Source organism: Tursiops truncatus, chromosome 15 (assembly GCF_011762595.2).
Source record: "Tursiops truncatus isolate mTurTru1 chromosome 15, mTurTru1.mat.Y, whole genome shotgun sequence".
NCBI classification, from domain to species: domain Eukaryota; kingdom Metazoa; phylum Chordata; class Mammalia; order Artiodactyla; family Delphinidae; genus Tursiops; species Tursiops truncatus.
The window spans coordinates 27,735,068-27,760,929 of record NC_047048.1 but is presented as its reverse complement, the minus strand read 5'-3'; the positions used below and the strand labels follow the sequence as shown (position 1 = coordinate 27,760,929).

At 48.7% G+C, this 25,862-nt stretch overlaps 1 protein-coding gene across 5 annotated transcripts in view; it reads left to right on the top strand.

Annotated features, from left to right (window-relative positions):
- SNX29 (sorting nexin 29) overlaps positions 1 to 25,862 on the top strand; it is a 550,741-nt gene that overhangs the window by 457,610 nt on the left and 67,269 nt on the right. For all 5 annotated transcript variants that reach the window (XM_019928689.3, XM_073792297.1, XM_073792298.1 and 2 more), the window contains one exon: positions 1,235 to 1,375. In XM_019928689.3, coding sequence (XP_019784248.1) covers positions 1,235 to 1,375 — 141 coding nt within the window. The remainder of the gene's footprint in view (positions 1 to 1,234; positions 1,376 to 25,862) is intronic.

Here is a 25,862-nt window from a genome sequence, read left to right as displayed (position 1 = left end):
GGCACGAACCCGTGTCCCCTGCATCGGCAGGCGGAGTCTCAACCACTACGCCACCAGGGAAGCCCTCTCTGGGTTATTCTTAACTCACGTAATTTTTTAAAAATGCATTGATCTCTCTCTCAGTTCTCTGTTTTGCCTTGAGACGTAGCTGCTGTGTGTCCCTGGAAGGTGTGAGGGCCTGTAAAAAAAAAAAAAAGCAGGTGAAATAGCCCTTACATTTTATATCCCTAGAATGTTCTCTTGAGAGTCACATCTTGATTATAATAAAGAAGTTTCATGCCCCAAGTGTGTTCATCCATCTTGATGTGACCTTCCATCCAGTTGGGCTGATCTCAGTTCTGGCTCCCTCCCTCCCTCCCTCCCTCCCTCCCTCCCTCCTTCCCTCCCTCCCTCCCTCCCTCCCTCCTTCCCTCCCTCCCTCCTTCCTTCCTTCCTTCCTTCCTTCCTTCCTTTCCTCCTTCCCTCCTTCCCTCCCTCCCTCCCTCCCTCCCTCCTTCCTTCCTTCCTTCCCTCCCTCCCTCCCTCCCTCCTTCCTTCCTTCCTTCCTTTCCTCCTTCCCTCCTTCCCTCCCTCCCTCCCTCCCTCCCTCCCTCCCTCCCTCCTTCCTTCCTTCCTTCCCTCCCTCCCTCCCTCCCTCCCTCCTTCCTTCCTTCCTTCCTTCCTTCCTTTCCTCCTTCCCTCCTTCCCTCCCTCCCTCCTTCCTTCCTTCCTTCCCTCCTTCCTTCCCTCCCGAGATTGATACCGCCCCCTCTGCGTGCTAGTCTGTGTGATCCCAGGCACAGCTGCATGGCTTCTATGTCTGACTGTTCTCTGCACCACCTTGGGAGGAGGTGCTGTTAGCTCCATTTTACAGAAGAGGAAACACATGGCCAGCGAGGATGAATGGTCTCTCCCCCGCAATCCGTCACCATTACAATATGCATGTGACAAAAGTATGAAAAATGTGTCTCTAAGATTCATTGGGCTGCGGATTTCTGCTGATACTGGGAAACTGATGTTCATGAATATGCAGCCTGCCTGATGGAGTCATTCTCTCGTGTACCCATTGGTACACTCAGTACACTGAGTCCCTCCTCCGTGCCGGCGCTGGGCCTCCAGTGACACGGGAGGTGGGGTGTGGCCCTGCTCTTGCAGAGCTGGTTTTCCTGAGGGGAGCGTTGCCAGAATCCCACCCCTTTGTAATGAGAGCTTTAAGAGACATTTACATTTTCTTGCTCTTTCCTTTTCTCGAAAGGTCTACATCCGGATAAAAGACAATGAGTGGAACGTCTATCGGCGGTACACGGAGTTCAGGAGTTTGCACCACAAGTTACAGGACAAGTACCCTCAAGTGAGGGCCTACAACTTCCCACCCAAAAAGGCCATTGGAAACAAGGTAGGTACCGTCACTGCCCGGGGCCAGGCAACTCTCCAACTGGTGCCTCTGTCTTCTTCCATTGGTGATTTAAACGTATGTGCTCCTTTATTTAACTCAAAAAGTTGGCTAATATGAGAAAAAATAGGAATGAAGAAAACAGTTACCCATCATTCCGCCCGCCTAAAGACAATCGCATTATGTTTCGTCTGTGTCCGTCCTCTCATTTCTCTAAGGCAGGGGCTGTTCTGTTAAAGGGCCAGAGAGTAAATATTCTGGCTTTGCGCACCGTACCATCAGCCAAAACTACCCAGCTCCGCCCTCGCGGCAGCAGCTGCAGACAGCATGGGTGCACGTGGGTGCGTCTGTGTGCCAGTGAAACTTTACTTTTAAGAAGAGGTGGCAGCTGGACCTGGCCCGTGGGGCATAGTTTGCCAGCTCCTATTCTGGACCAAAAAAAAAAAGTTTTCTAGTTTTTATCCATGGTTGTCATGATATTTACTTGGACTTAAGAATATGGAGTTATTTCCCAGGCAGGGCTTTCTCAGAGGAGCTCCTTTTATTATTACTGCCTCATGAAGTTTAGTCATTGATAATGACCTAATTTGTTTCTGTGTATTCTCCAAGTACCCTGGAGAAAGGAGGCGCTTGCCCCGCGCATGCTTGCTGGTCGATTAGCGTTCATTCATTCATCCAGCCAGCATTTATTGAGCACCAGTTAAGTGTCACAGCGCAAGGGGCACGGAAGATGACAGCCGAGCCAGGCGTCGGGCCCCATTGTGTTGTCTGCCTCAGCCGGTCTGCATCGTTCTGTCCTCCATCACGTTTGCAGCCGTTCTCCATCCTGGCTGTGCTTTGGATCACTTGGGAAGCTTTAAAACCTCTGAGACCTGCCCACCCCCCAGCCCCATCCCGAGTTCATTGGTCTGGAGTGAGGCCTGGGCGCTGAGGGATTTAAAAGCTCTCCAGGTGGCTCCTGGATGCGGCCAAGCCGGAGAACCCCTGGCTTCCTGTCAAGTAGGAGACAGAGACATTTCATCAATTGCAGTGTATTAACTAGCTCGGCGGGGCAGTCGAATCAGAGGAGGTAACGTGGACCCTTCTCAGGGCCTGGGAGGAAACGGGCCTTGGACAGGAGGCATTCCTCTCCTCCTGTGGTTCTCAGAGTGTGGCTCCTGGTCAGCAGCGTGGGCCTCACCTGGAGCTTGTTAGCAATACAGATTCTCAGGCTCCATCCTGCACCTGCTGGAATACAGGCTCTGGGGCTGGGGCCCAGCAGGGTGGGTTAACAAGCTCTCTGGGTGGTGCTGAAGCATAGGAAGTGTGGGGACCAAGCACCATCACATTGACAAAGCTTGTGCAGATTCCATTAGCTGTGAATTTCCTAGTTTGTCTCTGGCGGAGGCGCCCTGCCTAGGATTTCCTACAGTCTTTATCATAGAAAACCCAGAGCAAGAGTTTCCATAACCCACTCCCCACACTTGGGAATTCCAGAGAGAAAACTGTTATTGACCGTTACGTTTACATCTTCAGCGATTTCTGTGTTTAAACCAGATTAGAAACCTGATCACATCAGGGTGTGCTGGAGCATAATTTAAACAGTTATGAAGCAGGTTTATCTCAGGCCCAGAATAAACCTGTTGTTCTTTTTTTTTTTCTGTTGAAGGAAAGTAGAGTTGAGCCCATAAAAACGGAAGACTTAGAAATTCTATACTTGTTCATAGCAAGGAGTACAATAATTCTTAATGAAAAGAGGTGGGGGGACTATATACTGATTTAATCTCATGACTTGCAGGCTCATACAAATCTTGGGACCCATCCAGAATGTCTTAAAATGTCACAGAACAAAATTCTACATAACCAGCATATTATCCCTGTAAGATGTTCTCATTTGCAGAGAGCATTACACGGAAGCAGCCCTTCCACGATACCTGCAGGGAATGCGGTATTGCTGAGGGAATTATACAAGGCTGAACTGGGGACATGTCTGTCTTTCACTGTGTTTTCACTTCCTATGGCTGCTGTAACAAATTCCCACACATCTAGTGGTCTAAAGCAGTTCAGGTTTATTATCTAAAACTAGTCTCTCTGGGCTCCAGTTAAGGCACGGGCAGGGCTGCGCTCCTTCTGGAGGCTCCAGAGGAGTCTTGCCTTTTGCAACTTCTAGAGGCCCTTGGCTTGTGGCCCCCTTTGTCTTCAAAGCTGCAGTCACATCACTCTAGTCTCTGCTTCTGTCTAGATAGTAGTCACATCTCCTTCTCTGACTCCTCTTCCTCTAATAAGGACCTTTGTGACCACAGTGCCCTCCCAGCCCCCCGCCCCCGATAATCTACGATCATCTCCTACCTCACGTTCTGCAAAGTCCCTTTTGCCATGTAAGGTAAGATGCTCTCAGGCTCTGGGATTAGGATGTGGACGCCTTTGGGACCCACACTTGCTGAATGATTTCTCTGCAGCCCAAAGGGACGCCCTCCCCACTCCATGTCTCCTCAAGCCTTATAGTTAGGCAACACTTACAAGGCAGAGTTGCCAAGAACAACACCAGTCCTAAGTACATTGGTGTTCGAGGCTCGGGTCTAGTGAGAGGAAGCGTAGGCCTGAGGGGTAGGAGGGGCTTTCCGGAGTTCCGTGACTTAGAAAGAGTGTGAAGCAGTCCTGTCTCTGCTGTGCCGGGAGCAGGGACCGCGAGGGAGTTTCCCCTCTGAGGTGGGTCACCTGCAGCCCTGCCCCCCGCCCTCCCGTCCCTGTCAATCCGGAACTGACCTACAGCAGCAGTGGCCTTTTCGCCTGTGAAATCTGTATCAATAGGGCACCCAGGACAGCCCTATTTGCAAATAAATGAGCTTGGCATTAAGGTACCATCTTGGTGGGTCTGGCGCAGTGATGACCGGCTCGTACACAGGCACTGGCTGGTTCTTAACTAGGTCTTTGGTCCTGCCCCGCATGTTCAGGGGTGGATCTGACAGTTTCCTCTCTTACTCAGGAATCTGACAGCTCAGAGCTGTCCTGGGGTCTCAGCCTCTTTTCTCGTCTGTGCGACCCTTTAGCTTTTAATTGGCTGGTCAGGGTCCGACTGTAGTTTGATTCCCTCCACTCGCCCACACCCCATCCCCCACCAGAGTACACTTGGGCTGATGCCAGGACAGATCTCAGGATCTGATTTCCAAGGGCAGAATGAGTCAGGATCCAGGACTTGAGTGCCCGAGAGAGGCCGACGACGAACTCTTCTTTAGAGACCAAGCTTGCGCGGCCACAACTGGGTCTGACTGCTCAGTGTACCTGCTTTGGTACCCTGAGGGCAAATTTTCTAGAGAGCTTTGATTCTAAATTGACCCAGAAAAATGTACTACATCAAAATCTTTTCTTTGATTGGATCACTTCACCAGTGAAACGCTTGCCCACTTGGACCATTAAGGCACGTTGACACAACATCCTTGGGTGGATTGAGTTCCATGCACCTTGTTGCTCTAAGCCTTGGACCCATTAAATGACTGACTCTGGAATCCACAGTCCTGGACTGTATTCAAGGACATATTAAACATAGTGTAGCCTTTTAAAATTCATCAGATGAGTATCTTTCTAGCCTGAATTTCTAGATATTTCCCCAGCTTTAGAAGTAAAATGTGATCTTAACCCCAGTTTGAACTTTTAAAAAATGGATTAAATTTACACATTTTATAGTTTCTGGCTGCGAAATTTGTCTTCGCCAAATCATTTCTTTTACCTCCATATGCCACGTATGTGTTTAGTTATAAATGGGCAGGGTGCCCAGAGCACTTGCTAAAGATATTTCCATTCTTGCCCTGCCTACAGTCCCTTTCCCTCACTGTAGCCAGAGTGAGGTTTGTATAACGTCAGTCAGATTGTATCACTGTTGATTAAAACCCACCAGCGGCACCAGTTAAATTCAGGACTCTTTGCTGTGGCCTGTGAGGTGTCCCCCAGTAGGTCCCCCACTTCCTCCCCTACCTTATCTCGTGCCCCCCTCCTCTCCCACTACAGACCCAGCCACTCTGACCTCCTAAGACTTCCATGGCATTCTCTGGCCTTTGCACCTGCTGTTCCCTCTGCCTGGAACGGCTTTTCCCCATCTCTGCACGGACAGCTCCTCCAACTTGTGAGGTCTCAGGTCAATTCCACTCCTCAGAGAGAAGCCTTTCCCAGCACCTTTGTCAATGCCACTCTCTAGCCCGTTACTCTGTTTTCATTTTCTTCCAGCCTCTCCTGGCACATACCATGAGTGGAAATGATTTCTTTGTGTACTTGAGTAGCGTCCATCTCTCTGCCCTGGAATGGAACCTCAGGAAACAGGGCCTGGGTCTGTTTCTGTTCACTGCTCTCTCCAGCTCCTAGTATAGAATCTGACACACCAGAGACACTCGTGGCCTGAATGAATGAATAAATGAACAGAAATTAAATGGAAGTTTCCCTTTTATTTTCTTCTTTACTTCACTGGGTCTTGGCACAAATTCAAAAAAAATCTGAATTCCAAAAGTGAGTAGAATAACTTTCAGGGTATCTTTGGAGGTTGTTCCCACTCCACTTTTGGCTGAATATTTCTTGCAGAATGAGCAAGAGCCTGGCAAGCCTTTGCAGACAGGAGAGTGGGCTGCCTAGCAACCTGAGGATGTGGACTGGAGCTCGCTGTCCAAAAGGATTTCGCTGGCGTGAGGGCTTAGGTGGAGGATGTGTTTTTGATGTTGCTACTAAAAGTCTACATTATTGCTCAGTGAGCAAATGAGAATTGAGGGACTATCGTTCCTTCCTAGGATAATGGAGTCGGTCTCTGAAAGTTCATTTGGCACTAAGGCAAGGCAAATCGCTTTCCCCCGGGCTGCAGATAATTCAACTTGTTGGAGAAATTATGCGTTAAAATTCTCATTAAAAACACATACGCCAGTGTGCGGTGGAGGAATCGAGGGGCACTCGCTGAGCTATGGAAAGCGCCTTTGCAGCTCCCGAGAGGCATAGATTGCAATGCAGCCCCAGGGATGATGGCAGGACCCCAGCCAGCAGTGGGAATGAGCAGGCATCTGGAGGAATGCGGAGGCTGATGAATTCTTCCACTTGGCAAACATGTTACAAGTGCAGGGGTGTTCTGCTAGGTGTGGGGAGTCGAAGATGATTTAAAGTATGGTCTCTGCCTTCACAAACTTCAGGTTCTTGTAGGGAGAAAAAGTAGTGAATCCTGTGGGCTGGCGGAGGGTTCCAGTGCACTTGGAGAAGAGCAAGGAGGGGAAGCAGAGCTTGCTTGCAGCAGGAGGGAAAATGCTCGAAGGGCCAGCAGGGGTCCCGGTGCTGAATCTCACATGAGGGAGCAGGTGGGGACGCAGGCAGTTCAGGGGACGTCCTTCCCATCCTTGTGCCCATTTCCTCCGTGCATCTGCATTAGGCTCCTATGGCTGCCTTAACAAATACCACAGACCTGGTGGCTTAGAGCAACACACATGTATTGTCTTGTAGTTCAGGAGGTCCGAAGTCTGACACAGGTCTCACTGGGCTAAAGTCAAGGTGTTGGCCAGGTCGGTTCCTTCTGGGGGCTCCAGGGAAGAATCTGTTTCCTGGCCTTTTTGCAGCTTCTAGAGGCTTCCTGCATTCCTTGGCTTGTGGCCCCTTCTGCCGTCTTCCACGCTGCATCTCTCTGACCATTCTTCCATAGTCACATCTTCCATATCTTCAACCTTTCCTGACCACAGCAGGGAAAGGTTCTCCACTTTTGAGATTAGATGTGGTCCAGCCAGATAACCCAGGATCATCTCCCCATCTCAAGGTCCCTAGTCACACCTTGCAAAGTCTCTTTTGCCATGTAAGATAATGTAGTCACAGGTCCTGGAGATTAGGGTGAGAACATCTCTGGGGGAGGCATTATTTTGCCTACGTCGTGCCTCTTTCCTTGCCTGGAGTAAAAGAACATTACTAGTACCTCACTTTACAACTGGGGAAATGGAGACACAGAGAGGTAAAGTGACTTGTCCAAGGTCATCTCGCTCGGCAATGTCAAGGCTGATGTGTGTGCCCAGGCAGACAGTCTGCAGAGCCCTAAGCCTTCACCCTCTCACCACAGATCTGCTGCAGAGGACCCTGGAGGGTGGGTGAGTAGATTATTTAGCCATTGCCTGGTTGGTAGATATTTACATTGATTCCATAATTCAGTTTCTTAACCTCGTTGGTGTAGAAATCAGGGAGCAGGTGACACTGGGGCCCCCGGTTGCCTCTCCCTTCTGCTGAACCATCCAGGCCTCACTTAGGGACCATTTTTAGAGCCAGGAGCTGCTGCCTTCATAGTTGACCCTAAGTGTATGGAGAGTCAGTCATTCATTCCTTTGTGTATGTATTCATTCTGCAGGACTTTGCCAACCCTGAGAGTTAAAAAAAAAAAAAAAGATTCTTGCTGGTTCACTAGCTGTGTGGCCTTGGGCAAGTTATCTGACCTCTCTGTGCCGCACTTTCCCTTCTGTGTAACGGATGGTCATGGCACTTCCCTCCTAGTGATGTTATGAGGATTTAAGGTGGTAACGTTTCTAAAGTGCTCACAACTGTGCTTGCGTGTGATAAGTACTACGTATGGGCTTGTTAAAGGGGCACATGGTCTGGTTGTGAGATGGAGCAAGCAGACACATAAGCGCGTACATACTGTAGAGGATGCTGGGACTCTGAGCCTGAGCAGTGGACGAGCCTGACATAGGTGGTCCGTCCAGAACCTCCACACCGTGTGTTTCTGTGTACAGTAATGCCAGCCATCCTGTGCCCGGCTTGTCATATATACTGGAAGCTCTGTATTCATTTTCTCATCGTGCAGTTGTTGCTAAGCCCTGTAGAAAAATGTCTTCTAGGTGAGGAAACCGGGCTCGGATGCTGTAAACACACCGCCCAAGGTCCTGTGGCTCCTGTTAGGGATTGAGTCAGACTCATTCTAATGGCACTGTGCCTCCTGGTCCAGAAGCCTCTAAACCCACACCCAAATCCAGGAGCTGGTACTGCAGGAAGTCACTGTTACCAGAGGTTTCTCTGTGGAGATACCACATCTCACGGGATTCTGCCAGAAACAGCCTCATGTGGAAGAAGATCCAGAAGACAGTGCAGATACCGGCACCCAACTGGAACGGAGACACAAGGAGCTCAGACACCATCCCCTGAAGCTGAAGTTTTTCCAAGAGAAGTTTAGGAGAGAAAAGAAACTCCAGCCGAATGAAGCCATAAACGCAAGGTTGTTTCTTATTTGACACTCTGCCAACCACCGTGTAAATAGTCCCAGTACTTAATGTATTAAACAAGAAGAAAAAAGAAATTGGGCTCATTATACATCACACATTTGTGTTTCTCTTTAATACAGTAAAGGCCTCTTAAGATGTTCCAGGAGAGCAGTTGCCGAAGTCATCTTGCCAGAAAAATTGTCTCAGGAGAGAGACAGGGCTGAGCCCTAGACCTGGACTATGTATAAGTGTACATATGCAGATATGGATATATATTTAATGAGCGGGGAATTCTTGGGAGGACTTTTCTATAACATCAAATTAAAATCCAATTTTAAAAATCAAGGTCAGGGCTTCCCTAGCGGCGCAGTGGTTAAGAATCTGCCTGCCAATGCAGGGGACACGGGTTCGAACCCTGGTCCGGGAAGATCTCACATGCCGCGGAGCAACTAATCATTACCCTGCACCACAACTACTGAGCCTGCACTCTAGAGCCCGCGAGCCACAACTACTGAGCCCGCATGACACAACTACTGAAGCCCACGCGCCTAGAGCCCGTGCTCTGCAACAAAGACAAGACACCGCAATGAGACGCCCACACAACTGCAACAAAGAGTAGCCCCCACTCACCACAACTAGAGAAAGCCCGCGCGCAGCAACAAAGACCCAATGCAGCCAAAAATAGATAAATAAAATAAATTTATTTTAAACAAAATCAAGGTCATCTTATAAACGAATAATCCAGAACCAGAAGCTAGAGGTGTATTTGCTGCTCTGGTCCCATGCCCCGTGTTTTCTGCGTGTAGCATATGCAGAGTTTGATTCCAAGAGAATCATCTTGGCAGTCTCAGGTCACAGACCTTGCAGGTCCCACCTCCTCCAGGAAGCCTTACCTGAACTCAGAGTGTTAGCTGTCCTTCCTCTGGGTTCCTTTCCCATGCTGCCTCTGGGCTGCCTGATGCACAGCCCTTTCCCCCACCCCCCACCCCCATTAGCCATGGAATTAGCAGAAACCAGGCCTGATGAGTCTTTGTCTCCTCAACATCGCTACCTGAGAAGTCTAAGGGTTCTTGTCAGAAAGGCCCTTAAAATAAAACAAATAAATGGAAGCTTTGTTAATTTCCAGATAAACATTCTTTCACTCTTTCATTTCACAAATCTTTATTGCGTATCTATGGTACACCAAGTCTTATGGCTCCTGAGATGAATGAGATGTGTTTCTTGCCCTCAGGGAGCTCACAGTTTCGTAGGGCAATTGGTAGAACACCCCGTCCCCAGTAAGTGCTATGGGGAAGGTTAAATCCAGGGTTTTGTGGGCGCCAAGGGGAGAGTATATCATCTAGGATGCTTTTCCCTGCAAGTGATAAAAACCAAAATCAAACTATTTTTAGTTTAAAAAGAGGTCTCATTGGCTTCCGTGACTGAGAAGTTGAGGTCTGACTTCAGGAATGGCTGGATTCGGGAGCTCAGGGACATCATCAGAGGTCAGTATTTTGGCCAGTCATTTTCTCTTTTGCTGTCTTGCTTCTTATCTGTCTGCCTATCTCTTTCTCTTGCTTCTTATCTGTCTGCCTATCTGTTTCTCTCTCCATCTGCTTTTTTTCTGAGTTGGCTGCATTTTCAGGCAGGCTCCCCTCTCATGGCAAAGATAGTCACACACCTCTAGGCTTTCTCTCCATCACCTTAGCAGCTCAGGCAGAAAGAGTAAATCTCTTTTCAGTGTTCTGGTCTCAACACTGATGCTCATTGGCCCAGTGAGTGCCACTGGGGACTCACTGAGTCCTGTGCCTATTCCAGGGTCAATTATAATGACTGTGATTGGCCAGGTCATGTGCTCAGCCTTGAGTCAAGGAGTGGAATCAATCCCATCCCAACCCCATGATCTGAGAGTGGGAAAAGGTTGATCTCCCAGGGGAAGATTATAGCACTGCCACCAGGAGAAAAGGGCATGGGTGGTGTGTGTAGGCAAAACAGCAAGGGGGGGCCAGCCTGGGGGAGAAGGGAAAGAGGGAGATCAGAGAAGTTGCAGAACAGAGCCTTGAAGGAAGAGCCTTGAAGGATGAGCAGGATCTAGCTGTTGAGTGAGATGGGGAATTCCAGGCAAAGGAAGCGGCACTTTGGAAGGTGGAGTTCGCGGAGCAGCTTGGCTTCTCAGGCTTCTTGGGAAGCAGTGTGGAGGATGAATAGCAGGAGACACTGGCCCAGAGAACTGCACAGAGGTCTACAGACTTATTGAGAGGAGCATCATGCATTCACTCATTCATTCAACAGCTCTTTCTTGAGCACCTACTATGTGCCAGCCACTGAGGCCAAACAGTTAAGAGCCCTGCTTGCATAGGGCTTAACAATTCGGGGGGTGGGGAGAAGGGGATGAAGAGGGAAGACAGATGACGTACACTTAAACAAACATACAGATAATTTCTGATGATCTCTGAATAACATACTCAGTAGAAGAGATTTAACACTAGAACTGTCCTGGAACGGTTACCCAGGTCATAGGAGATATTAAGTTATGAACTGAACAGTATGGAATTTCTTTGGCCTGCAACTAAAAAACAAACAAACAAAGAAATAAAATTTTTTGCCCACTGCTGCCAACCACAGTAAAATTACTCAGCTCCCTTTGAAAGACAAGGGTAAAAATAGAGAGGTAGTAGGTTTTCAGCTAGCAATGGACTGTCATTTGGGCTTGACCTTCTGCTGCTTGATGTTCAAAGCAGCTCAGTGCACTGGGTAATGGATCCGTAGTTCGTTTTAGACAGGTGCATAAATCTTTGGGGGAAGCTAGAAAAATGAGCCAGCCAGGCAGCCCTGGCATTCTGCTTAATCCTCATTTCCACCTTTTATCCTCTCCCCTCGTCCTCTGTTGATTCCGCCCTCTTACAGTGGGGAATCCCCACGGAAAGTGCAGACTGGAGTTTCACACAGGCATTCTTCAAACTAGAGCATCAAATAAGGAATGGTTCTGCTGTCTGGGGCCTTTCCCTCAGTAATACCATTAGTGTTCAGGCAGGTCTGGAGAGCTGTAAATCATGTCTTTCACCATTGCTTCGGGGGCTGTTGCAGATGCCTCAAATGCATTGATTTTGGAAATAATTGGGCATAACTGTTTTTCCCTTTTCCCTTGGATTAGGCGTCACTGCTGTGCACCAGATGACCGATGGTGTGCCAGTAAAGCCGGTAACCAAGCAGGGCAAAAGACGGCTGCATCTTTTCAGATTCTCAAACAAAGTGGGAAATTATTGCCTCCCAGCGATCCCCCGAGTCTGTGTTTAGTCCACTTTGCGTGGCACTGGTCAGCACCATGGAGAGTTCCACCGTGGTTGTCATTTGTCTGATGATTTCCCTCTCTGGATGGGTATGTGAATCATTGGGTTTAAACAGATTCAGATGCTCAGACCTACTGAATTAGAATCTCTAAGGGTGAAGCCCTAGAATCTGTATTTTTGAAAAATCCTTGGAAAGTGCTGACACAGCTGGTCTGCAGATCAGTGATGGGGGTACCACTGGCCAGAGGCCCAGGAATAGGAAATAAGTTGCTCGAGGTAACATGACGACGTATTCAGAGAGCCAGGACTGGAACTTCCGATGAGTCCATTTCCCCTCTGTGGCTTCAGCAGGCTCGCTTATTCTCAACCTTGTGTCTCTGTGCCAGGGTTTCCAGCCAATATCTGGCTTGAGATTAACGATATCAAATAGGACCTCAAAGGATGGTTTCAAATTCTGTCTCATATCTATTTTTTCTAAAGATCTTGCCACTTAAAGTGTGATTTTTGCACCATCGACATCACCTCACCTGGGAGCCTGTTAAAAATGTGGAAACCCAGCCCCCCCTCCCAGGTCCAATTGACTCAGAATCTGCATGTTTAACAGGCTTGCCAGGTGAGCTGATACACACCAAAGTTCGAGAAGCAATGTTCCAGGGTTTTTGCTGTTCACTGTCTGACCTGGATGCTTCCAGCAGGGCTCTTCACCACTCCTTCCTTTTCCCCTCCAGGGGGAAGATCTCTGCTCAAGCTGTCAGGTGGGCAGGCTCTGAGCCACACCTGTCAGCGGGCAGAGTCACCGTGTGTTAAGCTGGTGCATCAGGTTGTACCTGTGTCCAGCCCCAACCTCCCTGGTTGAAACAGGAAGCTCCCTAGAAGCAGGCCGGCTCAGTCCCTTGCTGCTTTTCCTTCTTCGTATGTGATATTCATTCGTATGCATTAAGTGATTGTGTTTAAGTCAGTAGGGAAAGACGTGGTCCCTGCCCTTGTGGAACTTTTAGTTTAGCAGAGGCAGACATTAACAAACAAACCTATAAAGAGAGATACTTTCAAGTGCTTTTAATGAGCTTTTATGTAGGAACAGTGCAGAGAGCTATAACGGAGAAGATCTGATTTAGTCAAGGGGTCCGGGTAGGAACACTTAAAGTGAAATAAAGGGGGCCGTGTAGCAGTTAGCTAGGAAACAACCCAGAAAGCCCACTCCAGGCAGAGGCAGCGGCAGACGCAGGCCTGCAGGCAGCTCTATCCTGGGGACTGGGTCAGAGTCTCTTCTCTTCTAAGCTCATTTGGCTTTTTCCTCTCTTTGGGCTGGACAGATTTTAGTTCTTGGTGAAAACTTAGGGTCTCTGTTGTCTCCAGGCTCAGGACTGCCTCACCCGGGCTGAAAATATGTTCCATATAGACATGCAAGGTTTGCAACCAAGGCCTCAAGCTCGAAATCAAGTCCGACTCAGCCTTTGAGCCTTTATCTCCCTTGGGTCTCTGGGGTGGTGGGAGTGAGAGGAGCTTGGGTCTCTGGGGTGGTGGAGGAGAGCATGGGTCTGGGGTCCCCTGAGTTTGGACTTGAGTCTGAACCCTGATATACTGGTGTAAACCAGCACATCACCTCGCTGTGCCTTGGTGTCCTCAAGTACTGGCATCTCCCTCCTGAGGTTGCTGCCAGGGTTAAGGGAGGTAACAGGACAGGCTTAGAACACGCCTGGCCCACAGTGAGCTCAGAAACTGCTGGTGGTGGTTGGTACTAGGCCGTCTCCTGGGTCCCCTGGCCACACTGCCCTCTTAATGCCATTCCCCTATACGCCCCCCCCCCCCGCACAGTGGGCAGGGCACCGTTCCCAGCCCCATTTTACAGAGGGGAAACCGGCTCCGAGTGGCCTGCTCGAGGGCTCAGCCTGATTTAGCCCAGGAGTTCCTATCCTAGTGTCTGAGGATACAATCCAGGTGATCAGTGAACAAGGATCACACTCCATTTTCACCACTGTCTCACTGACATGTGAACTTAGGCCACAAGCTGTACCAGTGGTTGTGGCATCTGCGACTCTGTCCCCAATAGAAATCAGTTACGTGGATTTCCCTCTCGTGACAGTTGCTGCAGAGGGCTCACCATCCTAAAGCTCGTTAGCACTTTGAAGGCAGTGATTAGACCTGCCATTAGATCTTGTTATCAGTGCCCCAGCAGAGAAACACTTGCACTGGTTTATCACGGTTGTGATAGCTGTGCTTAAAATATAAAAGCCGAGCTTTTCTGTCTAATTCTATGTATCTTGTTTCGGGAATTTAAAAACACGTTTCTGACAAAGGGACGGCGGGCTTCACCAAGGCCATACAGAGAGCCCTGCCAGCGCCCCTCCCTCGCGTCCCCAGGGCCCTGGCGGAGGGCTACCACCCACCTCGGCTGCTTCCAGCTGCCTTGCTCTTTCCAGGCTCTTCTCCCTATTCCTTCCCCTCCAAGTTCCTTTTTTGTACAAGCAGGTGCTGGATAAATAATTAATAGGGTGGGAAAACTTGTTGGAAATAGTACAGCCCATGTTTATTTTTAAGCAGCTGAGATATAGAGCTCTGGTCTAGGTGCAGTCTAGGTGGGGAAAACGTCTTTGGCTAAAAAGAGGTGCTGTGAGGTTGATGAGGGCTGCTGTGAGCAGGAGACAGAGGATTTTTGGATGAGCCTGGGCGCTGGGAGGCTTGAGGGCTTGGGTGGGAAGCCCAGGGAAGGAGAGTTCTGTGACCTGAACGGTGAGTGAAGGATGTCAGGGGAGAGCCACAGTTTCAATGAGGACCTGAGCAAAAACCCTCCCAGACTGGCAAAGGCGTGAGAGGAATTTGATTTACGTGATTGAAAAGAGCAGGAATGGATTGCAGCTTCAGACACAGCTGGTCCAGGGCTCACAGGATCCCATCAGAACCTTGTCTCTCCCTCCCCCTTTCCCTCCTTCCCTCCCTCCTGTGCTTTCTCTGTGCTGGCTTCGTTCTCAGACAAGCTTTCTCCAAGATGGACTCTCTGGCAGTTCTAGGCTTATATCACCCCGACAGCAACCCCAGAAGGAAGAGTTTCTTTTCTGGTAGTTCCAGCAAAAATCCTGGAATTAGACTTCATTTATCTGCCTGGACGTTGTGCTCTTTCTTTTTTTTTTTTAACAGCTTTAATCTACTTTTTTATCTACAGATTTGCCTATTCTGGAAATGTTATATGAATGGAGTCACATACGACGTGGTCTTTTGTGACTTCACAGAAGCATGTTTTCAGGGTTCATCGGTGCTGTGATATGTACCAGCACTTCATTCCTTATTGCCAAGTACTGTTCCACTGTATGGACACAGCACATTGTATTTATCCATGCATCAGTTGATAAGCATTTGGGTTTCCACTTTGGGGCTATGATGAATAACTCTGCTATGGACCGTTGCGTCTAAGTGTTTGTGTGGGCATATGTTTTCCTTTCTCTTTCGTTCCATTCTTTGGTTTCATTTCATTCCACCTAGGAGTGGAATTGCTGGGTCATGGGGTGAGTCTTCGTTACACATTTTGAAGAACTGTCTGTTTTCCAGAATGGCTGCACCATTTTATATTCCCATCAGCAACGTATGAGGGTTCTAATTCCTCCACATTCTTACCAGCACTTATTATTATCTGCTTTTTTTTTTTTTTAGCGCCACCCTGGTGGGTGTGAAGTAGTGTCACCTTGTGGTTTCAATTTGTGTTTCCCTAATGACTAATGATATTGATCATCTTTTCATGTCCTTATATATATTTTTGTATATCTTCTTTGGAGAAGTATCTATTCACATCCTTTGCATTTTAAAATTGGGTTACTTGTCTTTTTATTGTTGAGTTGCAATAGTTCTTTATGTGTTTTAGATACAAGTCCCTTATCAGATAGATGATTTACAAATATTTTCTTTCATTCTGAGTTGTCTTTTCACTTTCTTGATGATATCCTTTGCAACACAGAAGTTCTTAATATTGATGAAATCCAATGTACTTACTCTTTCTTTTGTTCCTTGTGCTTTTTGTTGTCATATATAAGGAAGCTTTGCCTAACCCCACAAAAATTTATTCCTGATTTCTTCTAACAGTTTTACAGTTTTAGTGCTTTCATTTAGTTTTGTGATTTGTTTGGAGGTAATTCCTGTGTATGGTGTAAAGAAGAGGTCTAACTTCTTTCTTTTGCATGTGGATATCCAGTTGTCCCAGCACCATTTGTTGAAAAGATAGTTCTTTCCCCCATTAAGTTGTCTTGTCATCCTTGTGGAAGATCAACTGACTCTAAATGTGAGAGTTTATTTCTGGACTTTCAGTTCTTTTCCATTGATCTAAATATCTGTCCTCATGGGAGTACCACACTGTCTTGATTACTGAAGTTTTTGTAGTAAGTTCTGGAATTGGGAAACGAGTCCTCCAGCTTTGTTCTTTTTTTCAAGACAGTTTGACTCTTCTGGGTCCCTTAAATTTCCATATGAATTTTAGGATAAGCTTGTCAGTTCTGTGAAAAAGGCACCTGGGATTTTGATAAGGGATTATGTTGAACCTGTAGATCAATGTGAGGGCTATTGTCATCTTTATAATATTACGTCTTCCTTTTTATGAACATGAGATGTTTTTCATTTATTTAGGTCTTCTTTGATTTCATTCAACAATGTTTTGTAGTTGTTGGAATACAAGTTTTGTATTTCTGTCGTTTCTGTGCTCATCCGTGAGCCAATCTCTGTGGCCAGAGGGAATATTGCAGTAGCTGGACCTGTCTCATGTGCCTGCTTCTGCAGCTGGAGTGGGGAGGGCAGCCCTTCCCCAACTACGTGAACTGAAAGTGAGGAACAGGAGATCTTTGAAAGGGTTATTATAGTCCTCTAAACAGAGGCGTGGAGGGGATGATTGCTGGGCAGGCAAAAATAAGAAAGAAGAAAAATTGGCTGTTATAAATTCTTACAATCACAGCCTCAGTGAAGGCATCTAAAGGGATACAGAGGCAATGGAGCCAGGATTTCAAAGGCCATTGTCCACTAGATTACCCCAGAAAAGAAGAGATGAAAGGAAATCACTGACATCTCCAGCATCTTAGGGTACAGAAGGGATTGTTTTCGGAATCTGACGTTCAGCAAAGACCTAAGACATCAAGGCTTCATCAAGGGCTTAAGACAAGGCCAGTTTAAGAGGATAGTAACAAAGAGTTAGCTGGGGAGGTGAGATCTCCTGCCTGGAAAACTTATACTAACCACACCTCCCTCCAACCAACCCACTAAATCTAGTTGAAACCTGCTCATTCTTTGATCCCTTTCCTGGGACTTGTCAACACAACACACTATCTTCCTTCTAATTATCACTCAATTTTGCATTCATTTCTCTGACTAGAGCGTGAAGACCACGTCTATTGTGCTTATCAGTCACTGGGGATAATTATCATACTGAACCCATAGGTTATTGTGAAAATTAAATGGTCCAACAAAGAAGATAGTAATGATGGTAACACGTAGCCCCACTGAGTGCTTGCTTCGTGCCAGGCACTGCAACTACTACTCTTATCCCTCTTTCAGAGATTATAAAACTGTAGTAACTTTTCCAAGGCCACAGATCTAGGGAGCAGTAGAGCTGGGCTTCAAACCCGGGTGGTCAGACCCCCCATCTCAGGTTCTTCACCACCAATTCGAAGCACTAACACAGGGCCTGGCACAGAGCTAGCCCTCAATATGGGTCGGCTGCTGTGTGTAGTCAGAGAAGGAGAATCTTTACTACTGCGCAGAGTCGCTGATGTTTGTGCACTGGCCCCATTGTCCCAGGGCTGGACCCTCAGTGACCAGGGTAGCAAGGAGCCCTCTACCTCATCCCTTCCTCCACATGTATTAGTTGGGGCAGAGCCAGCTGCTGTGGCGAATTTAAACCCCAGACTCTCAGTTTGTTCCTTCTTGACGTTATTGTCCCACGTTTGTGGTCAGAAGTGGCTTGTGCCTGGGCCCAAGTTCTTTCCATCCTGAGCCTTCATTATGCCCTGGGGCAGGGCTCAGCAAACTTCTTCAGTAAAGAGCTTTGACAGTAAATATTTTCGCCTTTGTAGACCCGATGGTCTGAGCAGCAACTACTCAGTCCTGTTGTTGTAGCATGAAAGCAGCTACAGACAGTGCAGAAACAAACCGGTGGACTGTGTTCCAATAACCTTTATCCACAGAAACAGGCAGCGGGCCGGATTTGGCCCATGAGCTCTCCTTTGCTGACCCTTAGGGCCTTGGAACACTTCACCAGGGGTAGAGAAGGGAGGAGAGAGTGTGAAAAAGACACGTCCACTTGTGCCTTGGCCCAAGAGTGGAGCATTGCTTCTCCTTACATTTGATTGGCAGGAGCTAGTCCCTCGGCCTCACGTAGATGCAGAAGGGGCTGGGGAGCGGAGCCTCTGGCTGGGTCACTGCTTTCCAGAAACAAGTCTCCTTCTTGGAGGAGGAGCATGCATTTGGGGGTCAGCCAGCTGGAGTCTCTACCCCATACCCCTGAGGCACCTCCCCATGCTGCAGTGAGTAAACTGGGAATGTCATGGGCCCCCAGTTTGAGATACATTTGCCTGTTTATTAAGTAGACAGGCCAGGGTTGGACTTCTGGTTCCTATTGTCCAATGGATGTTTGACCTTGGACAAGTTCTTCACCTCAGTGCCTCCATTTCCCCATCTGTCAAATGGGTCTAATAATAGTGCCTACCACCCAGGATGTGAGGATTAAACAAGGTAATATATGAAAACTGTTTACCCTTGAGCCTGGCACAGAGCTGTCAGTCCATGGCAGCCGTTGTTGTCACCGCCATCACCATCTGCAATTCTCTAAGCAGACACCAGGGGAGCTGACACCCAAGACACTCCCAGGAACCCTTCAGGAACCTCCTTTGAAGACCCCTGAACTCCATGAGATCAGAAGGCCCTTTGATTCTCGGGGACTCTGAGTCTAGGAGTCTGGGTTAAATCTTCGCTGCCAGGCAGGTCTGTGCTTCAGTGGCCCCATCTGTGCAGTGGGGTTGGCAACAGCTCTTCTGCCATCAGCACGTCAGCTGAGGCTGGAGGGGAGAAGGGCGGAGCACGTTTTGAAGGAGCGTTGAAGAGAAAGAGGAGGAGGGCAAAGTAATGGCCCCCAGGTCACTGCAGCACCCCCTGCAGACAGAAGTGGGAGAGACACCAGCCCTGAGCCGCCACCTCCCAGTACCGGTAGGGACCACTTCTGTTCACCGCCCGTTGGCCAGAACTGGTCCTGGGACCCCGCCTCACTGCAGAGGTTACTGAGAAATGGAACAGAGCATATAGATTTTTTGTGAGCACCAACTTCCTATGCTGTAGTCTTAGCCACCACTGGACCTCAGCCCCTGGCACAGTGCCTGGCACGTCGTGTTGGTTGAATAAATGCATGGTGACAGCACCCACTCTCATTTTACAGCTAAAGATGCTAAGACCTCGAGTTGGGACATGTCTTGACATGTGGCTCCTTATTGGACCCTGACTTTATTTTTACTTTGCTTCGGAGAGGAAAGCTCCAGAGGCCTTGTCCAGGGTAAATCAAGTTCCCAAGTAAAACTTTAAAATAATCCCTTTATCCTCCCAACTTCATCTTATCCGCTTGGTTTTATGATATTGTGATATAATAAGAAACGCACATTTGCTCTTTGTCCCTGGTTCCCGGCAGAGAGCTCATAAAACCCTTGCAATCTCCTGAGTGATAGGGGTGAAAGGAGCATCTTTTGGTACAATATTTGGTCTGACACAAGAGCTTCTAAGACCCTTAGAAACCCTGGAGTGATAAGAGTGGGTTTTTAGTATGCTAATGAAATGACTAGTGGCTGGAGCTCCAGATAGCTTCAGGATGGGTTCTGGTCCCCGGAAGGACAATGGCATGATTAGAAGGTTGGAACCGTTAGCCTCTGGGGTGGGAGAAGAGCTGGAGATTGAGTTATCACCAGTGGCCAATCATTTAATCAGTCACTGCTGTGTAATGGAATCTCCATAAAAATCCTAAACTCTGACGTTTGGAGAGCTTCTGAGTTGGTGAACACATGGAGGTGCTGGGTGGGAGGTGCACCCAGAGGGGGCATGGAAGCCCCATTTCCCCCCCGCCCAATACCTTGCCCTATGCATCTGTTCCATTTGGCTGTTCTTGAGTTGCATCCTTCATAATAAACCAGTAATAGTATGTAAGCTGTTTTCCTGAGTTCTCTGATCCATTCTAGCAAATTATCGAACCTGACAAGGGGGTCGTGGGAACCACTGATATATAACCAGTTGGTTAGATGTCCCAGTGGCTCAGGCTTGCACTTGGCCTCCGAAGCGAGGGCAGTCTCATGGGGCTGAGCCCTTAGCTTGTGAGATCTGACGCTAATTTCAGGTAGTTAGTGTCAGAATTAAGTCGAATCGGTGGATACCCAGTTGGTATCCAGAAAGTTTGAGAATTGGTTGTTGGTGTGAAAAAAAACCTCCACACGTGTGGTGTCAGAAGCACTGACACCAGTAGATAAGTAGATAAAACAGTTGAGGTTTGTGTTCAACTCAGATGGCCTGAGCAGTAGGGCCCTGCCCTCTACCTCCTCATACCTCCAGCGTCCACGGTGGCACCAGGCACACGGTAGAGGCTCAGTGAAAGTTTTGGAAATGGATGGATTTTTTTTTTTTTAGATTTTTTTTTGATGTGGACCATTTTTAAAGTCTTTATTGAATTTGTGACAATACTGCTTCTGTTTTATGTTTTGGTTTTTTTGGCCCTGAGGCATGTAGGATCTTAGCTCCCCGACCAGGGATCGAACCCGCGCCCCCTGCGTTGGAAGGTGAAGTCTCAACCACTGCACCGCCAGGGAAGTCCCTGGATGGATTTTTTGTAAACTTCCCCTGTGTAAACAAAGGAACAGCGTGGAACAGCAGAGTCGCTGGGCCTGGAAGTTGTCTGGACCTGGGTTAAAATTCTAGCTCTGACCATTCTAGCGTGACCATGGACAAGTTAACTCATCTCTGTGAGTCTCAATGCCCTTACCTGTAAAGTGGAGAGACCACCACCTTCCTGAGAAATGTGTTTGGAGAGTTAAGAAAGATTCTGTGTTCTGAATGTCTAGCCCCAGGCGGGTGTTCAGTCTCTAGGAGTACAAGCAAGGGTAGAAGTCCCGAGGAGCAGGCCGTCGTGTATAGTCCCAGCCCTGCTCTGCAGGGTGGGCTGGGCCTCGCCCCTTCCCAGGTGTCTGGGTTGTTTCTGTAGAAAGATGCTGGGCCCTTGGAAGCATGGAACCATCCCCACCCCGCCTCAGTAGCACAGCTTGGGGGGACTGAGTTTGCAGAGATCTGTTTTTGAAGACCTAATGATTTTATTCTCTTGCTTCTGATGGCCTGTGGACGTATGTTGTTTCGTCTGCACCATCATATTCAAGCATGTGAGGTAGCTGCCAACTGATCTGAGAATCGAGAGATTTCACCTCACAGTCCAGATTTGCCGCTTCCCTTAAAAAGCGGGGAGCGGCTCTGCAGGCCCCCGTCCCCCCGTCGCAGTGGTCTGCGGGAGCCTTCTGCGCCAGCATTGCTGTCGCTCTTGTGTCTCACGCATCAGGCCTTGGCCCTGGCCCTGCTTGTGCCCCTGGCCGCTGAAGTGTGGGTGTGGCTGGCGGGTGTTGGCCTCTGTCCGCCTGCTCTCGGGAGGGACGCAGCTGCCTCACCGCCTTCTCTTCCTTGGCTTTGAAGCCTGCTTGTCCCTCGCAGCCGTATCCCACCTGAAGGGCCTCCCTGGAGGGCGTGATGGCTGAGCAGAGCTGAGGAAGATGGGCTCTCAAGTCAGTTCCTGTCCTGGCGCTGCTGCTCCTCAGCTGTGTGGTCCTGGCCACAGTGCTTAACGTCTGTGAGCCTCATTATGAAACGCAGTTGGAGTCAGCAATGATATTCATAAGCGTCTCCACTCAAGTCCTGGCATTCGACACGCACCGGCTGGTATTAACATTTTGGCTCCATTTATGCCTCTCTTTGCCCAAGCAGCCGTATCAGCCTGTGGCATCAGCAGTTAAGGATTTATACTGATCGTAGAGGCTACACCTAAGACAGAGATGGCCCCACGTAATGCCGCTGCTGCTGCCGCCAAAACCTTCTCTAAACCAGACCCTGTGTGACCATCGCACTTTCAGCAGGCTGTGAAAGGGTCCCGGGCGTTGTGGGGGGACTCTTTTGGTGATAACGAGGAAGTAGCTCTGTGGGTGCCATCTGTCTGCCCAGCGATCACCGCGTGGTCGGGAGCCAGCACAGGCAAAACAATTGCATGAGGAGAGAGAGGGGCCCCGTGGAGCCCGCAGGAAAGACTGGACATAAAATACATGCGAGCACTCTGCATTTCTGGTTGGGCTTTTACAGCTCGGTCTCAGCCTCTGGAATTGTTGGACTTGGAGATTTTCAGAGCAGGGCACATCTGAACCCAGGATCCCGCTGGGGTCTTTGGAGGGAGGTCCTGGCAGTAAACAGGTGCAGACAGGAAAATACCACATCTCTCCTTTTTGATTTTCCTCTTTGGACCTCACGTACAAAACAGCAAGTTCATGCTGTCGCCCAGCTCCTGATACGGGGATCTCACCGTCCACTCTGAAACCTTAAGCCTCAAGTTCATCATCCCTTACCCCGTCAGCCTCCTGCTCTTCTCGCTGCCACAAGTAGCTGCTCCGGTGTGTTTGGCTCAAGCTATAAATTTGTGTGTTTCCTTCTAGAATATGTTGCATTATTCATGTTCTTAATTGATTTACGTGGCATTGTGCTAGAGTCTTCATTCTTTCACTGTTTTCACCCAGCATCCTGTTTACGCTCTGCTCGTGTGGCCGTGTATGCCTGTGCTTTGCTTCCGTAACTGTTCAGTATGTTTGGGGGAGTGTATCCACCACAGTCCGCTTGTCCTGTACTCCAGAGATGCCGCCAAGTGGCTCCTGATTCCTCCCCACTCAGACCCAGCGCGGCAGCCAGTCTCCTTGTATGTGATCCTTTGGTCCATGTGAGAATTTCTCTGGGATAGATACTCAGGCTGGAATTGCTGGGCCGCGTAGTGTACCTTTTTTTTTTTTTTTTTAATTTTATTGAAGTGTCGTTGATTTACAGTGGGTCATGTAGTGTACTATATTTAATTTGACCAAATACTGCCAGACTAAAGAATATGGTAGTTTTAAAGTCAGAGGAACCTGAATTGTGCCTGCTTCCAAAAAGGAAATCACGTGTGCTGAGTGTCCTGGGAACACGTTAACTCATTTGATCACACAGTAATCCTCTGGGACAGGCACTCTTAACATGTGTGTTGCACAGGTGGAGAAATTGAGGTCCAGAGAGGTGGAGTGACTTGCTCAGGGTCACCCAGCTAGACAGCCGCTGGGGCTGAGCCTGACTCCGAGTGATTCTTGTGGACATACCATGCTGCTTTCCTAAAGAATCCCAGGTCCTAGGCCTGGCTTCCGTAAATTTGTAGAAAGCGTTCTAAGTTAAGGAGCATCTAATTAGATCAGACGTCTGAAATTGGTGGCTTTGTGTGGCCTACACTCTTGTTTTGTTTGATCCACCTGGTCTTTAAATCTTTTATAATTTTCAGTATTTAAAAATCTGGGATTTCACAGAAAAATCGAGGCGACCTGGCAACAGTGGGCCCACTTTCCCATGAGGCAGCAGTTGCTGGGATTAAAGTCGTGGCTGCATCTTTCCAGGTGACCCTGTCCCCACCGGCCCCTCCTGGCCCTGGAGCTCGCAGCTCTGGGAAGAGGCGTTTTTGCACGAGGGCAAGGACTTTATTTTCCACTCTTGAGTTCTTCCCAGTAAGTGCATGAACCAGCCTTTCGCCCGTCCCCGACTCAGCTGTCCAGCCTGCAGTTTCCCTTGGCTGCAAAGTCAATAACAGAGAAAAATAGGCTTTAGCTGTGACAGAGCCTGCTGCTCTCCTGCCAGGAGATCATTTGTTGTGTCCTATCTGGGACCCAGCCTGTGCCAGGCACCACGGAGGGTGGAAGAGACATTGCAGATGGGCTCCCACCTGTGGCGGACAGGCCACCGTATCCAGCCCATCTTGAGCAACAGAGGCTGCTATGAAGCTTCTGTCCGTAACCCCCCCTCCCACAGAAGGTGGGGTTCCGATGGTAGGAAGACGAGACTTCATCCAGACACAAATACGTAGCTCTGTGCTAAGAGGAGAGTTTTTAGAGCCATGGTATTTGGTTCACCCCATGTGAACTGAAGGACTACTTTGTTTTTTTAATTCCTGTTTTTAACAGAGCTGTAGGGCTCCTGCTGTTGTGAACACATTGACCCTAAGAGCCGGGACAGCATCCTGCTTATGGGCTGAACTCAAGACAGACATGCCTCTAAATCCCAGCTCTATTCCTCCCTAGCTGGGTCACCTTACTTCTTGGAGCCTCAGTTTCTTCATCTGCAAAATGGGAATATTAGTATCTACTATACAGAGCTGTAACAGGGGTACATTGAAATAATTCAGGTAGGCACTCCACATAGTGCTCAGCACGTAGTAAACTTGCAATAAAGGGTATTACAATTATTATTATCGTCACTTTGAGAAGCACATGGGCGGAGAATGTCAATGTACCTTGAGCCCTGGAGGTGGGGATGGGGGCGTGGGGGCGTGTTCCTTTTCTGAAATAGAGACTTGCTTTCTTTCCTGTGTTTGCAGTCAAGGTGTGGAATGGGCATGGCTTCATTGCAGGTGGGGGTCAGGACCTGTCTTCTGTTCTGACATTTAGCGTAGTTCACTGACATCACGCAAGTGCTGTTTTACAGTCTCGAAGCTGTCACACATTGTGTTCCCTCCTGGAGCTGCCCAGCCCTGAGGGTCTGATCTGTTTCCCCCATTTTAGAGTAAGGTATCGTGAGCAATGGGGCTTGTCTGTAGCCTCACTCGGGGCTTTTTGAGCAGAGGAGGAGGGTCTCTTGGGTCAGCGGGAAGCAAAAGCTTGGATTTGGTGTGGCACTAAGCCCCTGGCCTTTCTCATGAAGCAAGTGTGGAGAGGACTTTGGGGTCCGTGGTGTCCCCTTGAGTCTGCCCTTTCTCTTCCTGTCACAGGCAGCGTCTCACCCAGAGGCCATCAGAGCCTTGGGCCGGCCGACAGGGTCGTACAGCTTCCTGTGTGTCGTATGGGAAGTCCTGTTTCAGATATGATGGGGGAGGTAGAGGCAGTTAGGTCTTCAGTAGCCCCTTGCCCTTCCCACGGGAGCATTAGCATATGCCATTGATGGAGCCAGAGGACCTGGCTCCCTAATTTTCCAGATCCATGGGCTTGGGCAAGGCTCTTCCTTTCTCTGCACCTCTGATTCCTCATCTATGACACGGGGGTGATAGTAGAACCTACCTTGGAAAGTCGTTTTGTGGATGAAACCAGATGGATGGGTGTAAAGGACTTAGTAGGCACTCAAAAGTCAGCCGCTGCTGCTGCCGCTGTTATTGTTGTTCTTGCTGTCGTTCTTTATGCATCTATTGTGAGGATGTGTTTAGCTTCTTGGGAGTTTCTGTTACCCGTTAGAAAGCGGTGGGGGGGGGGCGGTGTTCATGGTTTTCTTTGCCTTCCCCACACACAGTGTTCCGCACAAAATAGGTGGTGGCGATTTAACAAGTCAGTGCAAAAACAGGAGTAGGGTTTGGATCAGAAAGTCCACAGTTTGAATTCTGGCCCTTCCCCTTTCTGTATGGCCTTGCAGAGGGTGAGTAGCCTCTTCGACTGTCTGTCACCGCCTCCCTCCCCCACCCCGTCCCTGTGCAGCAGGGATGAGCCTGCCTGGGGTGCTCAGTGGTTTGGGGGTTATATGCACTCCAGCTGTAAATGTGCCTCCTGGCTGTAAAAAGGTCACTGCCTTTAAGAAATGTTGATCTTCTCTTTTAAGTAAATATTATTGAAAATGTTACCAGGTGAATAGGAGCAAGGGCTCTGATGTTGAACCACCTCAGCTCAAATCCCAGCCCCATCACGTTCTCCTTGTTGGCTTTGGGCTTTGATGGCATGTAACATCTCTGAGCCTCAGTTTTCCCAGCTGCGAAATGGGGATAATAATTCCAGCCTCACTGGAGGCCACAGGAGTAAATAGCTAAACTCATGG